This window comes from Polyodon spathula, chromosome 15, assembly GCF_017654505.1.
Source record: "Polyodon spathula isolate WHYD16114869_AA chromosome 15, ASM1765450v1, whole genome shotgun sequence".
Taxonomy (NCBI): domain Eukaryota; kingdom Metazoa; phylum Chordata; class Actinopteri; order Acipenseriformes; family Polyodontidae; genus Polyodon; species Polyodon spathula.
The window spans coordinates 4,177,877-4,195,279 of record NC_054548.1 but is presented as its reverse complement, the minus strand read 5'-3'; the positions used below and the strand labels follow the sequence as shown (position 1 = coordinate 4,195,279).

Below are 17,403 nucleotides of genomic sequence, written 5' to 3'. Positions count from 1 at the left end.
GGATAATCCTCTGCACAAGCACAGCGATGACAAAGTTCTGCAGAAAACTGCAGCCCCCATAACTGAGCTTGCGAGGAATGGAAATACCAACAGGCAGAGCAGTGCAGTCTGAATCAACGCTGCGTGTCTGATTTACCAGCACTCTCTTACTGCAGTAAGGTAGAAGAGCAGTCCGAATCAACGCTGCGTGTCTGATTTACCGGCACTCTCTTACTGCAGTAAGGTAGAAGAGCAGTCTGAATCAACGCTGCGTGTCTGATTTACCGGCACTCTCTTACTGCAGTAAGGTAGAAGAGCAGTCCGAATCAACGCTGCGTGTCTGATTTACCGGCACTCTCTTACTGCAGTAAGGTAGAAGAGCAGTCCGAATCAACGCTGCGTGTCTGATTTACCAGCACTCTCTTACTGCAGTAAGGTAGAAGAGCAGTCTGAATCAACGCTGCGTGTCTGATTTACCAGCACTCTCTTACTGCAGTAAGGTAGAAGAGCAGTCCGAATCAACGCTGCGTGTCTGATTTACCAGCACTCTCTTACTGCAGTAAGGTAGAAGAGCAGTCCGAATCAACGCTGCATGTCTGATTTACCAGCACTCTCTTACTGCAGTAAGGTAGAAGAGCAGTCTGAATCAACGCGGTTTCCAATTTACCAGCACTCTCATACTGCAGTAAGGTAGTAAAAGCTGGAGAAAGTCACACTAAGTTTTAAAGCTTCTAAAAGGTTAAGAAAAGCTCTTAGTTTGGATGCCTGGCTCTCAAGCTGTACTGTACATTAGACTTGCACTTTCCAGGATATTTCACCTAGACATGTTTTGACCACAAGTGCAACAGACTGCTTGAAAAGCAAGGCATGCAAACCACATATAATTTCTTCATATAAAAAAAACATGTGGTTCCTTAAAAACTGCACATCCTGCATCTACACAGTGAATGGAATTGAACACTAGCTATTATTGAGATTGGACTGCCTTTAATGTAATACTGTAAAACCAAATGCAGAAATACAATAGGTTTTAATAAATACATTAAAAATATATATATATATATATATATATATATATATATATATATATATATATATATATATATATATATATAAAAAAAATCAGTGCTTAAGAAACAATTACCCCTCTACTTGGCTTCAAAGAGCAAACAAAACACCCCAAAGAGTACAGCAAAGGGGCACTTACTGTTGTTTGGTCTGATAAAGTGCTATTTTGTAGCTGCTGAATTCTGTCCAGGATGGTGGTTTTGTTGCCTTTGTCTGATTTCAGCAGCTCTATCATCAGACTGTCCCCTATGACCTGCCATGACTTTACTGCCAGCTTTAAGAGAAAAGGAAAACAGAGACATATTGCATAAAGCAATTGGTGCGAGAGCAGAAATGCAGGCTAGTAAAACAAACCACAGAAGCAGATGTGACAGTATTGCTTTACCTCAATAGGGTTACTGTTAATGACAGCAAACAGAATGCTGCTGGACTCAGTGACACTCAGTACACCGAAGTCTAGGAACTGTTCTTCCAAGCTTGGTGGAAGGACAAAGGGCTGTAAAGGACAAGCACAGAGAGGAGTATTATTTAGTAACTGCCTTGATTACCTAAAATCAACATAGTGACTACTGCAGTGACTCCTTCATCCTAAACCAGAAAGACCCAAACAGGCACGCCCTAGCAGAGATACAACCCTGCTGCAGCAGCTGTGGCTACAGGCAGGTTCGGAGCAGCTAGTCCTTGGTGGTGGGGTGTGGTACAGTATTGCAGGGAGACAGTAACACAGAACAGCAGCACTTGCCTCTAGAAAGCCTGTATAAGCCCTCACAGGCAGGTGGAATTTTGAAGCATTGGTGATGAGCAGGATGTTGCTATCTATGTGAATAGACGGCCGGGCAGGGGTGAAGTGGAGGGAGAATGTGTAGCGGGACTCATGAGGAGGAACTACAATCGGAGCACTGAAGTTGAGCACCTGTGATAAAGGAAAAACACAATGTCATTTATTTATTTATAAATAGCAGGGCAATAATTAACTGCATTGATTATTTTAGTAAGAAGTTAAAAACACAATAGCTGTTAATCCCCGACATGGTAATGTAATACTGTAAATCAACAGCTCCTTATATTTTATACTAAACATTATCCCTGTGAGAGATTTCCACAGAGATGCCTCTGCTCTTAAAACCCAGTCACCTATTTACAGTTTAAAATGATAAACTTCAAACCAAACTAACAGAACGCATGCCTCAGACCAGTACTTACACTGAACATTGATTTCGCCTCTTCTGGCAACGAAACATTATGAATTCGAATGGCAAAGTTGAAAGTGTTGGTCAGGCAGACTGCCCTTTCCACTGGGTCTGTGGGGCTGTCCCTAATGTGGAACAGCGTAGCTGTGTGGTCGAACCCCAGGTACCTAACGACACAGATATCAACAATATGGGTATTACTGCAGCACTGCTCAGTGCACATCATCCTAACACAGATATCATCAATATGTGTAATACTGCAGCACTGCTCAGTACACATCATCCTAACACAGATATCATCAATATGTGTATTACTGCAGCACTGCTCAGTACACATCATCCTAACACAGATATCATCAATATGGGTATTACTGCAGCACTGCTCAGTGCACATCATCCTAACACAGCTATCATCAATATGGGTATTACTGCAGCACTGCTTAGTACACATCATTAGCTCTTCAACACAGTTTCAAATAGTTACAATTTCATCAGATATATCTTTGAATACAATCAATCAAGGTATTTGAATTTGTGCGTCTCTATGTTAAACATACCAAAACGTCGGAAAACAAAAAACACAATAAGAATTAGCAGATGAATCTGTGTTCTGTTCCCACAGATTATAAATAGGAAAGTACTAGCTGGAAACAGAACAATTTGTGTGTATGTGCATGCGCATGCATGTGTATATTATATATATATATATATACACACACACACACATACACACACACACACACACAGTGCCTTGCAAAAGTATTCAGACCCCTGAATTACAAATGGTACATTGAAATTTCGTTCTGTTCGATATTTTATTTTAAAACACTTAAACTCAAACTCAATTATTGTAAGGTGACATTGGTTTTATGTTGGGAAATATTTTCAAGAAAAATAAAAAATTGAAATATCTTGCTTGCATAAGCATTCAACCCCCACACATTAATATTTGGTAAAGCCACCTTTCGCTGCAATAACAGCTTTAAGTCTTTTGGGGTAAGTATGTACCAGCTTTGCACACAGTGTCGGAGTGATTTTGGCCCATTCTTCTTGGCAGATTTGCTCCAGGTTGTTCAGGTTGGTTGGACGACGCTTGTGGACCGCAATTTTCAAATAGTGCCACAGAATCTCAATGGGATTGAGATCAGGACTTTGACTGGGCCACTGCAGGACATTCACTTTTTTGTTCTTGAGCCACTCCAATGTTGCTTTGGCCTTGTGCTTGGGATCACTGTCCTGCTGAAAGGTGCATTTCCTCCCAAGCTTCAGTTTTTTAGCAGACTGAAGCAGATTCTCTTGCAGTATTTTGCTTCATCCATTCTTCCTTCAATTGAAACAAGATGCTCAGTCCCTGCTGATGAGAAGCATCCCTCCAGCATGATGCTGCCACCACCATACTTCACTGTAGGGATGGTGTGTCTTGAGGCATGGACAGTGTTAGGTTTGTGCCACACATAGCGCTTTGAAGTTTGGGCCAAAAAGCTCTATCTTGGTCTCATCTGACCACAAAACATTTTCCCACATCGCAGCTGGGCCACTCTCATGCTTTCTGGCAAACTCCAGACGTGCTTTCAGATGGTACTTTTTGAGTAACGGCTTCTTTCTTGCCACCCTCCCATACAGGCCAGTGTTATGCAGAGCTCTTGATATGGTTGACTGGTGCACCATTACTCCACTCCCAGCCACTGAACTCTGTAGCTCCTCCAAAGTCACTGTTGGCCTCTCTGTGGACTTCTCTCACAAGTCTCCTCCTTGTTTGAGCACTGAGTTTTGAGGGACGGCCTTTTCTTGGCAGTGCCTGGGTGGTGGGATGCAGCTTCCACTTCCTGATTATTGATCCAACTGTGCTTACTGGGATATCCAAACACTTGGATATTATTTTGTACCCTTTCCCTAATCTGTGCATTTGTATTACTTTATCTCTAACTTCTGTAGAATGCTCTTTGGTCTTCATTTTCCTTCAGATTCACAGCCTTACCAATGATCCTTCAACAGTGGGGTTTTTATCCACAAAATGTGACAGGAACTTTAATGGTTCACAGGTGGAGGCCAATGGTAAGGTAATTGTGTTCTCGTTAGGGCAATTTCTTTCATCGGTGCAAACTGGGAGCTTCCACAGCACAGGGGTTGAATACTTATGCAATCAAGATATTTCAGTTTTTTATTTTTCTTAAAAATATTTCCCAACATAAAACCAATGTCACCTTAAAATAATTGATTCCGAGTTTCAGTGTTTAAAAATAAAATATCAAACAGAACGAAATTTCAATGTACCATTTGTAATTCAGTAATATGAGAGAACTGGTCAGGGGTCTGAATATTTTTGCAAGGCACTGTGTGTGTGTGTGTGTGTGTGTGTATATATACACACACACACATACACACCCACACATACACATTTTATCCACAGGTGTTTTTATTGTGTTGCTTGTATTGTATTTGTCCTTTATTGTTTTCCAGGACCCCCTTGTAAATGAGGCATGGGTCTCAACAGGCAAATACTGCTTAAATAAACAAACAAATAAATGTTTCTGAAATTAATGTGACATAAAAGATGTCAGCAGTTTACCAGGCATGATGTATCTCTACAAACAATCACAAACATCTGCCACATCGAGAGATACAGGCTGGTTCTGCAAACCCGTATTTTCCAGGACTTGTCTGTGAATACTTGATTCTTTTGGAAGGTTTTAAGTACACAGAACAGCACAGTTGGGATTTGCATACTAAAATATATACTCACCCTTCTAAAACGTCAGCTTGGTATGGGATTTCAAGTTTCGAGTAACTTTTCTCTTTTGCTTTAACTGTTATTTTTCCAGAAAACTGGGATGATCTTTTTGCTTTTGAAGCTGCAAAACAAACAGAAGGAATCTTAGTGAATCCGTACGAGAGCTGAACCCCATCTGCTGTCTCAATTGATTTTATTACTCAGGATTTACTCTCAAAAATAACAAACACACACCAAGATGGATCTATGTCTTCAAAGCCTGGACGTGCATGTAGTTATCCAATAAGTGTGCTTTACATAACAATGTATGTGCTTGCGAGTGTGCTTTATATAACACAACATATGTGCTTGTGAGTGTGCTTTATATAATACAATGCATGTGCTTGTGAGTGTGCTCAACACTTCTAAGATTGCAAATGCTGACCTGTGTCACACCAACAATATTTATATTTAAAGTCCTGCTGATTATAGCCAGTTACGGATTACAGCCGCCTTACTCTTTTGTGAATAAATTATGTAAAACAAAAGAACCCTGACAAAGCCATGAGAAGTTTATTTTTCAGATTTTGTACGAGACACATTTCAGACTTCAGAAAACAATAGAGCACGACTTCCCACCAAAACAATAGAGCACAACTTCCCACCAAAACAGAGCATGACTTACCATCAAAACAGAGCACGACTTACCATCAAAACTAATACTTGCAACTTTGGTATATTTACTTTCGCCTGCTTTTAATGTTATTGGCTTAAAGTCTATTGTAACAGCTTCATTTGACGGTGTTGGTCTGACACTCTGCAAAACCAGAAACATCAAATCAGTTTTCAATAATTGACAAGAAACAAAACCAAATGGAAAAAACAACAATAAAATAATATGAATAAAATAATGAGTCTTTTTAACACCAACTACTTACTGTTATTGGTACATCTTTTGTTCCTGAATTTAACAGATGTAGATTTAAGACTTTAGGTTGATCTGCAACAAAACAAACAAAAAAATCCACTAAAATTGGTTTTACAAACTTGTAAAACAATATAAAAATAAACTGAACTAAATAAGGATACTTTACCTTGTGATCTCAGTGTACCAAAGTCTAACATTTCTATAGAAGAATAAATTCCAGGCTCTGGAACAAATGAAAATGTGAGATTTTAGTGCTTCTCATTAATCAAATACATACAGGAATGCTTTAAATACATCACTGTTAAGAAATACATTGGGAGTAAAACTGAAACTTTCCCACCACTCATTACCTAACGCATACACACACCCCACCCACCTACACTGCTGCTCATTCGGTGTGAATATTTGAATAAAGCCCTACCTGTGCTCACCTCCAGCTGCTCATTCAGTGTGAATATTTGAATGCAGCCCTACCTGTGCTCACCTCCAGCTGCTCATTCAGTGTGAATATTTGAATGCAGCCCTACCTGTGCTCACCTCCAGCTGCTCATTCAGTGTGAATATTTGAATGCAGCCCTACCTGTGCTCACCTCCAGCTGCTCATTCAGTGTGAATATTTGAATGCAACCCTACCTGTGCTCACCTCCAGCTGCTCATTCAGTGTGAATATTTGAATGCAGCCCTACCTGTTGTCACCTCCACTTCCACCGGCAGTATGATGAACTCTGCATCATCCGAGGCGTTGGTTTTGATTCGAATGAAGGCTGTGTGATTATCAGCGTCTCGTGACGAGAAGCTGGCCCTCATTACACCCTTTGTTTCGAATGGTGGAATTTCCTGTATTGTATTTAAAAGGAAGAGACAGAGTTGCCTTGCCTGCGTGAACATGTTTCAAACCGAGCGCTGAGCTGCTCCACATGTGAACCAATAGAGTTTACATTGCAGGGATGGCAATGAGTCTCCCACTGCATAGCAGTGTGATCCATTGCTGGTTTCACTACGAGTTCACTAAGACACACCCAAGCATGTTATCTATACACTGTGGCTAATCAAGCTCCTAGTAAAACCTGGAATGGGTGAAACTCCTATGCAATAGGAGACTGATTATATTTCTCTAAATTTTTTTGACCTATTGTTTATCAATTGTACCCCCCTTTTTTCTACAAAATTTGAATGTTGCCTCATCATGGCACCGACTTGGCGGGGACTGATGATCAGCTGTCAAACAAGAGGTTATCAAGATTCTAGCCAGGAAGTCTTTGCCTGTACGTGCCAGGCTGACCACTAGGGGGTGCTGAAGTGTTACGAGGTGAGCTGCTGTTTGCCAACCCCCAGGAAGGTAAAGGCCAGTGCAGTGCTTCCTGTGGGCTCCCATTTTAATACGTTAATAGAAACTTGTATGTGGAAATATAATTAACTGGAAATGTAAGCCTGACTTCCATTTAAACGTTTATGATAATTGTTATTTATATTCTCTGGGAACATCCTCCTCAAATAAAACCTTTACCATAACTTTAAAACTTTTTTGCAATGTGAAATTGCAAAGAACATACAAAAACACACACACACACACACACATTATGGACAGACCTGTATAACAGACTCTACACAGTAACTGCACAGTAATGAAAGAAAGAGGACACACACCCATAATCTCCTGGTGCCCCCCTGCTGGCCTGTCGGTAGTTCTAGATGCAGATCACCCCCACTCGAGTACATTTCTACCACCTGAGAGACAGCAAAGCAGGAAACACACTTCATATTCACTATGTAGAGAGTGGGGGAATGATGCAGTCCTGCCGTTCACTATGTAGAGAGTGAGGGAATGATGCAGTCCTGCCGTTCACTATGTAGTGAGTGGCCCGGGTTATATCAGGCATCACAACCTGGAGATGCTCTTGCCATGTTTCAACAACTAGATAAAGATACACATGGATGTCCCACCAGAAGAAGAACCATGCCAGAGATCTCAAAACATCACATCACGGTTTTGTGTACTCTGTGTTTTTACTTTGCACTCTGTGAGTGCAGCACGCTTCACTGTGCTGAGACACATGGAATCATCTTCATTCCACCTGTCTCCACAATTACTGTTATGTCTGACAAGCATCCAAATGTCCTACAACATGTCCTAAAACATAACCAAAACAAACCTTCCGAATACCATTTGAAATTTAGAAAATATGTTTATTGGAAAGCAGGCATTTTGCCAATAAAGAATTACAGTGTGTTTTACAATTCTTATTTGCATGTTATTTGAACACATTTCAGATGGGATAAGAATCACTGAGGAAAATCAGCACCATCCCCCTTTTAATCTTACCTGCAATGGCTCACTGTGCGGGTTGTGAATGTTTATTAAAGGGGAAAAGCTGCTATTTACAGGAACCCTTGCCCCAATGAAGGGTCGCAATCTGTAAGGATTAGGTATCCCAACACCAAACACCTGAGGAATGAGGAAACAAAAAGACAAGCGACTTGGAAAGCGCTCACAATGAATATCAAGCACTTGCTGGCCACTTCAATGCTGCTCTTACCTGGTATGTAAACACTCCATGGTGGGATGTGTTAATAAATAAAGTATTTTCTACATTCCCAACGACTCGGGCAAGAAACACCACATCGAAAGATGTGTTTCCTCCTGGTGGAATTATCTGTCAGAGAAAAGATGAAATACTTACAAAGCTAAATCGGTTAATACTTAAGATCACAGTGTGTACTTTTCTGAAACATGCAGCAAACCCATCATTAAAACTGATTAACTTGGCTTTATTCAAGTGAAACACTCCAAATGAACCACACTAAACACAGAGAGGAGACAACCTTACAACAGGACTGCACAGCGTTTGTGTTACAAGAACAACAAAGGTTAAGTGCTATTCAGAAGTTGCTGCATTGTGCTGCACTAGACAGCTGAATGCATTCCAGTTACAAGTCAGGGCTTTCTGCATGCAGCTGTGTGACCCATTTAATAATATCATCTTAAACAGGGAGCTGCATGGTGCTAGGAAAGGGGGTTAATACCATCTTAAAAAGGGAGCTGCATGGTGCTAGGAAAGGGGTTTCAAATTGATGCTAATTTGACGGATGCTGTGTAAGGGAGAGAGATGTTTGGACCTTATTATTAAAACCTAACGGCTCAGTTCACACCATCTCCAGTTACTAACCTACAGCAGAGGCATAATCTGCACTAACCCACTAAAAACAGGGGCCTCCTGAGAGTTTGGGATAGCCCTTGATGAATGGTTAAAGACAGGTGCACTCCAATGCAATTTATTACACATCACATGACTACTCATGCTGCTAAACCCATACCCGACTCTCCTCTGAATTCTAAGAACTCTGTACACACAATATTTATTTGGCAATACTTTGAAAGGTAATTAAGGAAAAAATAAACCACGTGTTCAATTAGGAATTCACATATATTTCTGGGGCACAGACATCATACCTTGCAATTAAATGAAAGCTACAGAAAGAGCCTGGTCCACAAAGAGCCCAGTCCTACACTGCTCTACAGAAAGAGCTCAGTCCCACACTGTTCTACAGAAAGAGCTCAGTCCAGAAAGAGCCTGGTCCCACAATGTTCTACAGAAAAAGCCCGGTACAGAAAGAGCCCAGTCCCGCAATGTTCTACAGAAAGAGCCCAGTCCCACACTGTGCTAAAGAAAGAGCCCAGTCCCGCACTGTGCTACAAAGAGAGCCCGGTCCAGAAAGAGCCTGGTCCTGCACTGTGCTACAGAAAGAGCCCGGTCCCACACTGTGCTACAGAAAGAGCCCACAGAAAGAGCCCGGTCCCACACTGTGCTCAGAAAGAGCCCGGTCCAGAAAGAGCCCGGTCCCACACTGTGCTACAGAAAGAGCCCGGTCCCGCACTGTGCTACAGAAAGAGCCCGGTCCAGAAAGAGCCCAGACCCGCACTGTGCTACAGAAAGAGCCCGGTCCCGCACTGTGCTACAGAAAGAGCCCGGTCCCGCACTGTGCTACAGAAAGAGCCCGGTCCCACACTGTTCTACAGAAAGAGCCCGGTCCCACACTGTGCTACAGAAAGAGCCCGGTCCCGCACTGTGCTACAGAAAGAGCCCGGTCCCACACTGTGCTACAGAAACAGGCCGTTCCAGAAAGAGCCCGGTCCCGCACTGTGCTACAGAAAGAGCCCGGTCCAGAAAGAGCCCAGACCCGCACTGTGCGACAGAAAGAGCCCGGTCCCGCACTGTGCTACAGAAAGAGCCCGGTCCCTCACTGTTCTTCAGAAAGAGCCCGGTCCTGCACTGTTCTACAGAAAGAGCCCGGTCCCGCACTGTGCTACAGAAAGAGCCCGGTCCCACACTGTGCTAAAGAAAGAGCCCAGTCCCACACTGTGCTACAAAAAGAGCCCGGTCCAGAAAGAGCCTGGTCCTGCACTGTGCTACAGAAAGAGCCCGGTCCCGCACTGTGAGACAGAAAGAGCCCGGTCCCGCACTCTTCTACAGAAAGAGCCCGGTCCCTCACTGTTCTTCAGAAAGAGCCCGGTCCCACAATGTTCTACAGAAAGAGCCCGGTCCCACAATGTTCTACAGAAAGAGCCCGGTCCCACACTGTGCTACAGAAAGAGCCCGGTCCCGCAATGTTCTACAGAAAGAGCCCAGTCCCACACTGTGCTAAAGAAAGAGCCCAGTCCCACACTGTGCTACAAAAAGAGCCCGGTCCAGAAAGAGCCTGGTCCCACACTGTGCGACAGAAACAGGCCGTTCCAGAAAGAGCCCGGTCCCGCACTGTGCTACAGAAAGAGCCCGGTCCCGCACTGTGCTACAGAAAGAGCCCGGTCCCGCACTGTGCTACGGAAAGAGCCCGGTCCCGCACTGTGCTACGGAAAGAGCCCGGTCCCGCACTGTGCTACGGAAAGAGCCCGGTCCCGCACTGTGCTCCGGAAAGAGCCCGGTCCCGCACTGTGCTACGGAAAGAGCCCGGTCCCGCACTGTGCTACGGAAAGAGCCCGGTCCCGCACTGTGCTACAGAAAGAGCCCGGTCCCGCACTGTGCTACAGAAAGAGCCCGGTCCCGCACTGTGCTACAGAAAGAGCCCGGTCCCGCACTGTGCTACAGAAAGAGCCCGGTCCCGCACTGTGCTACAGAAAGAGCCCGGTCCCGCACTGTGCTACAGAAAGACAGAAAGAGCCCGGTCCCGCACTGTGCTACAGAAAGAGCCCGGTCCCGCACTGTGCTACAGAAAGAGCCCGGTCCCGCACTGTGCTACAGAAAGAGCCCGGTCCCGCACTGTGCTACAGAAAGAGCCCGGTCCCGCACTGTGCTACAGAAAGAGCCCAGTCCCGCACTGTGCGACAGAAAGAGCCCAGTCCCGCACTGTGCGACAGAAAGAGCCCAGTCCCGCACTGTGCGACAGAAAGAGCCCAGTCCCGCACTGTGCGACAGAAAGAGCCCGGTCCCGCACTGTGCGACAGAAAGAGCCCAGTCCCGCACTGTGCGACAGAAAGAGCCCAGTCCCGCACTGTGCTGCAGAAAGAGCCCAGTCCCGCACTGTGCTGCAGAAAGAGCCCAGTCCCACACTGTGCTACAGAAAGAGCCCAGTCCCGCACTGTGCTACAGAAAGAGCCCAGTCCCGCACTGTGCTGCAGAAAGAGCCCAGTCCCGCACTGTGCTGCAGAAAGAGCCCAGTCCCACACTATGCTACAGAAAGAGCCCGGTCCCGCACTGTGCTACAGAAAGAGCCCGGTCCCGCACTGTGCTACAGAAAGAGCCCGGTCCCGCACTGTGCTACAGAAAGAGCCCGGTCCCGCACTGTGCGACAGAAAGAGCCCAGTCCCGCACTGTGCTGCAGAAAGAGCCCAGTCCCGCACTGTGCTGCAGAAAGAGCCCAGTCCCACACTATGCTACAGAAAGAGCCCGGTCCCGCACTGTGCGACAGAAAGAGCCCGGTCCCGCACTGTGCGACAGAAAGAGCCCGGTCCCGCACTGTGCGACAGAAAGAGCCCGGTCCCGCACTGTGAGACAGAAAGAGCCCGGTCCCGCACTGTGACAGAAAGAGCCCGGTCCCGCACTGTGCGACAGAAAGAGCCCGGTCCCGCACTGTGCGACAGAAAGAGCCCGGTCCCGCACTGTGCGACAGAAAGAGCCCGGTCCCGCACTGTGCGACAGAAAGAGCCCGGTCCCGCACTGTGCGACAGAAAGAGCCCGGTCCCGCACTGTGCGACAGAAAGAGCCCAGTCCCGCACTGTGCTACAGAAAGAGAGTCCCGCACTGTCTACAGAAGAGAGCCCACTGTGCGACAGAAAGAGCCCAGTCCCGCACTATGCTACAGAAAGAGCCCGGTCCCGCACTGTGCGACAGAAAGAGCCCGGTCCCGCACTGTGCGACAGAAAGAGCCCGGTCCCGCACTGTGAGACAGAAAGAGCCCGGTCCCGCACTGTGCGACAGAAAGAGCCCGGTCCCGCACTGTGCGACAGAAAGAGCCCGGTCCCGCACTGTGCGACGGAAAGAGCCCGGTCCCGCACTGTGCGACGGAAAGAGCCCGGTCCCGCACTGTGCGACGGAAAGAGCCCGGTCCCGCACTGTGCGACGGAAAGAGCCCGGTCCCGCACTGTGCGACAGAAAGAGCCCAGTCCCGCACTGTGCGACAGAAAGAGCCCAGTCCCACACTGTTCTACAGAAAGAGCCCGGTCCAGAAAGAGCCCAGTCCCGCACTGTTCTACAGTATTCTTTTCTTATTTATGGACGCAAGGTGTTGACAGAGCTTAAATAAATACACACACACACACACACGATACAAGCAAACAAAAAGCAACTTACCCTATTCTGAAAAAAAGATGCATGAAAGTGCGATGTTGTTGCTGATATTGATACTAAAATAATAGTTTCTTCTGAACTTGGATTGTGCAAGTAAACTTTTTCCATTTTTGGCATCCCAACCGGCCTACAAAAAAAAAAAAAAAAAAAAAAAGGGATAAAAGAAGAAATGCGTGTCACTCAATTAGACAGACACGGGACCCCTCACAAATCAAATCACTGTTTTACATTCCTGGGTTAGGACTGCAAAGCCAAATTCATTAAAGACCAGCAATCCATTAAAGATCAGCAATCACAAGCAAACTAAACCTCTCTAATGGGAAAAGCAAGCTGTAAACATGACCCTCTGAAAACACGTGCATTAGACATTGATTAAATACATTAGAAACCAGTAAATGAGAGAAAAAAAACACAAGAAACATCTCAGTAAAAGCATTTCAAAGTTTTACTAAGGCTTGGTATAAAAGGCAGAGAAGGCGATGAGCCCCAGTGTACAGGGAACACGCCCAGATGTGTTCTATTAAACTCATAGTAAAACCAGGAACGGATCAAACTGCTATGTAATGGGAGTCTTATTTCCAATCATGTGATCCCCCTTTACTACAGGATTAATCCCTTCCACTATAATTTGCAGTTTGACCCTCGTTATCTTTAGTAACCAAGAGCACGTGCCAGTGTTTTTATTTAGAGGTGAAGTGCAATTACGTACTTCACTCTTTCACACAGGGGTGCACCATAGCCTCACTACAGTAACTCTATCAACAGATCGGTGCCAAAATGATAGTGAGTGACCTGTAACAAACCAAGCCAGCACTCTGTTTGCAACCAAAGCAAAACTACTTTAAGGGAGGGGGGGGGGTTGTTACTATAAAGACAGCACTCAATACTGTGCAGACTGGAGCTACTACAACTCTCTCAATACTGTGCACAGACTGGAGCTATTACAACTCCCTCAATACTGTGCACAGAGTGGAGCTATTACAACTCCCTCAATACTGTGCACAGACTGGAGCTATTACAACTCCCTCAATACCGTGCACAGACTGGAGCTATTACAACTCCCTCAATACTGTGTACAGACTGGAGCTATTACAACTCCCTCAATACTGTGCACAGGCGGATTACCTCACAGGAGAGAGCTGTGTTCTGCAGGAACAGCCTCCTGTTTCCTAATGGGGATCAGTGGGTATCCAATGGAGCGTGAAGCTGGATCTCACAAGATATTTAAACTAATCAGTAGCAGATCACCAAGAGAATTGGTTTATGTATGTGTTAATGGTACATGTTGCTCGAACAGAGTCTGCACATTACGTGTTTATAACGAGGGTGATCAATACTGTGACAAACTGAGAGAACACTTTGTACTTGAGATTAGCTGTCGACTGACTTTTTATTGTGCTTAATGTTTATTGTGCTTAAATGTTTTTCTTTGTTCAGCGCATTGAGATGGCTTGCCATGAAAGGCGCTCTATAAATACATTTGGATTTGATTTCATTTAATATGCACAGCTGGTCTCTGAAAAGGCTGCTGTTCTCTCATTGCACTGACAGGGGGAAATCAAAGTCCCTAAACTCTGGATTTCTAATTAACAAACAATTTCACTGCACCAAGAAAGAGATTGCTGCTACTGTACAGGGATGCCCCTTTATTAGTTATTTTTATGAAAACAGGCTATATAGTGTATTTTTTTTTATTCATGTTTGATATTTTGCGTGGAATTACTTGGTGTGCTGACATTTGCTTTTTCAGCCGTACATGATGTCAATTCTTTACGATACAGGCGGCTCGTGCAATTCTCTCACATCTGGACACCCTGGATCAGGGTTTTCCCACCTGTCCCTCCCGAAGGAAGATCTCAGCCTCTGTACAGCACAGTGGCAGCACACGGCCAGAAAACTGGAAATCCGTTTTCACATACACTAACGCTGGATGCATTTTCTTCTATTGTGTGTCACTGTGGTGCAGTGTAGGGTTGTCTTGTGTCTCACTATGGTGTAGTGTGTTGGTTGTCTTGTGTCTCACTGTGGTGCAGTGTAGGGTTGTCTTGTGTCTCACTGTGGTGCAGTGTAGGGTTGTCTTCTGTCTCACTATGGTGTAGTGTGTTGGTTGTCTTGTGTCTCACTGTGGTGCAGTGAAGGGTTGTCTTGTGTTTCACTGTGGTGCAGTGTAGGGTTGTCTTGTGTCTCACTGTGGTGTAGCATAGGGTTGTCTTGTGTTTCACTGTGGTGTAGCGTAGGGTTGTCTTGTGTCTCACTGTAGTGCAGTGTAGGGTTGTCTTCTGTCTCACTGTGGTGTAGCGTAGGGTTGTCTTGTGTCTCACTGTGGTGTAGCATAGGGTTGTCTTGTGTTTCACTGTGGTGTAGCGTAGGGTTGTCTTGTGTCTCACTGTAGTGTAGTGTAGGGTTGTCTTGTGTCTCACTGTGGTGTAGCGTAGGGTTGTCTTGTGTCTCAATGTGGTGCAGTGTAGGGTTGTCTTGTGTCTCACTGTGGTGCAGTGTAGGGTTGTCTGGTGTCTCACTGTGGTGCAGTGTAGGGTTGTCTGGTGTCTCACTGTGGTGCACTGTAGGGTTGTCTTGTGTCTCACTGTAGTGCAGTGTAGGGTTGTCTTGTGTCTCACTATGGTGTAGTGTAGGGTTGTCTTGTGTCTCACTGTGGTGCAGTGAAGGGTTGTCTTGTGTTTCACTATGGTGTAGTGTAGGGTTGTCTTGTGTCTCACTATGGTGTAGTGTGTTGGTTGTCTTGTGTCTCACTGTGGTGCAGTGTAGGGTTGTCTTGTGTCTCACTGTAGTGCAGTGTAGGGTTGTCTTGTGTCTTACTATGGTGTAGCGTGTTGGTTGTCTTGTGTCTCACTGTGGTGCAGTGTAGGGTTGTCTTTTGTGTCACTGTAGTGCAGTGTAGGGTTGTCTTGTGTCTCACTGTGGTGTAGTGTGTTGGTTGTCTTGTGTCTCACTGTAGTGCAGTGTAGGGTTGTCTTGTGTCTCACTATGGTGTAGTGTGGGGTTGTTGCAGTCATCTTCCTGTTTGGACGGTTGACAGGACTGACAGAGAGCACCTGTTCTCCCTCTGAACTGCATTTACAGAAGCAGCAGCTGCTCACATTCAAGCTCTCCACTGTTTGACTTGTGCTCACATTTTAACAAACCAAAACTAAAAAACAGAGAAGATGCAAGTTTAGCAACTGATCGCCAACATGCTTTTAAACCTTGCTAAACCCGATTCAAAAGGTTTTGGTTGTAGTTTTAGTAACTGCATCAAGAATGTAGTGGCATTTTCAAGATTTTACTGGTATGCTCAGGGGATAAACCAATTGAGGACGTTGTTCTTGTTTAATTTGAAGTAGAAGACAAGCCTGCAAAACTAAATGTAATCCTGAGTTTCAAAACTGACCCTTCAATATTAGCACTGAAGAAGAACCACAGTGGCTCCCACTGGACCCTCAATGCCACTGCAGCAGCACTGGAACACAAACAGCACGGCCTCTTACCTATAGCTCCCGATTACAGCGTTATAATGAGGGAGAGCTGGAGCAGAGAAAGGCACACAGTGTATTGGATGTAGAACTGAAATTGAGCGACTGCAACTGAATCTCACTGCATTGTTTATGCAAGCGTAAATAACTACTGAGCCAGAGTGAACGTATCATCATGTCCACACTATATACACCACAACCAGAAAAGAGCTGATCAAACCACAGCGAAAGAAAGCGTCACACAAGAACACTGAATACTAACACAAACAAGTCTCTAGTCTCTGTAAGTCGCCTTGGATAAATAAGTCTGCTCAATAAACAAATAATAAAAGTACATTCTTTAACAAATGTTCCACTTGAAGTTCTTCCTGTATACTGTAGTCTCTACCAGATCCTTGTTGCTGTGGATGAGTTTCCTTTTTTAAGGATAATAAATATGAGATTCATGAGAAATAAAATCTGGGGCCTCAGTTTTCAGGGAGGTCCTTTTCCTAAAACAAGTAAGGTTTTAATAGACTGTGCCCTTGGTGTGCGAGCAACAGGGCAGTTTCATACTAGTTCTGTAACACTGGTCTTTCCCTTTAACAGGACTGTCTTTACAAACATGTTATCTGTGCTGCAAAAGACAATAAAAATAATTTCATTCATAATGACACACAAGGAGCCACAAAAGCATGAACTTTGCTCACATGTTTTCATCCTGGACAACAACAAATATCTGCAGTCTAGAAGATATGTTTCCGATTGGACAGAAAATACAGCTGCACCTCTCGATCTGTATCCATCTCTAACCCCAGCCAGTTCAAATCCTGGCTTACTCATTGTGTGACCTTGAGCAAGTCACTTAACCATTGTTGTCAGAGACTGTAGCCGATGCATAGGGCACACACCTCAGTCTCTAAATCACCTTGGATAAAAGGTGTCTGCTAAATAAATTAATACTAATACTACAACTAATAATACTATAGCTTTAATTTTTATATGCAACGTTCAGTTCCCCTTCAGTACCCCGTGTTTTGCTTGATCTATTTGAAACGTTGAGGCTTCAGTTCCCCTTCAGTAACCCGTGTTTTGCTTGATCTATTTGAAGCGTTGAGGCAGCTTGTGAATGCACTGTCCCTTCACAATGAAGGAACTGCCTACAAGCATAACAACCTATAAACCTACAACCTATAAGCAACTTGATGCAAAATGAACTGAAGCTCCATCTCCTAAACAAGCACCCATAAACACAGGCTATTATTAAGTCAGACTCAGTCTGTCTCTCTCAATCATC

At 44.8% G+C, this 17,403-nt stretch overlaps 1 protein-coding gene across 1 annotated transcript in view; it reads right to left on the bottom strand.

Annotated features, from left to right (window-relative positions):
- LOC121327761 (transmembrane protein 131-like) overlaps positions 1 to 17,403 on the bottom strand; it is a 78,038-nt gene that overhangs the window by 21,617 nt on the left and 39,018 nt on the right. The window contains exons 5-17 of the mRNA XM_041271947.1: positions 12,661 to 12,784; positions 8,413 to 8,529; positions 8,199 to 8,321; positions 7,523 to 7,603; positions 6,562 to 6,712; positions 6,042 to 6,098; positions 5,886 to 5,947; positions 5,656 to 5,764; positions 4,981 to 5,089; positions 2,251 to 2,404; positions 1,790 to 1,960; positions 1,433 to 1,543; positions 1,187 to 1,321 (exon numbers count right to left, since the gene is read on the bottom strand). Coding sequence (XP_041127881.1) covers positions 1,187 to 1,321; positions 1,433 to 1,543; positions 1,790 to 1,960; positions 2,251 to 2,404; positions 4,981 to 5,089; positions 5,656 to 5,764; positions 5,886 to 5,947; positions 6,042 to 6,098; positions 6,562 to 6,712; positions 7,523 to 7,603; positions 8,199 to 8,321; positions 8,413 to 8,529; positions 12,661 to 12,784 — 1,504 coding nt within the window. The remainder of the gene's footprint in view (positions 1 to 1,186; positions 1,322 to 1,432; positions 1,544 to 1,789; positions 1,961 to 2,250; positions 2,405 to 4,980; positions 5,090 to 5,655; positions 5,765 to 5,885; positions 5,948 to 6,041; positions 6,099 to 6,561; positions 6,713 to 7,522; positions 7,604 to 8,198; positions 8,322 to 8,412; positions 8,530 to 12,660; positions 12,785 to 17,403) is intronic.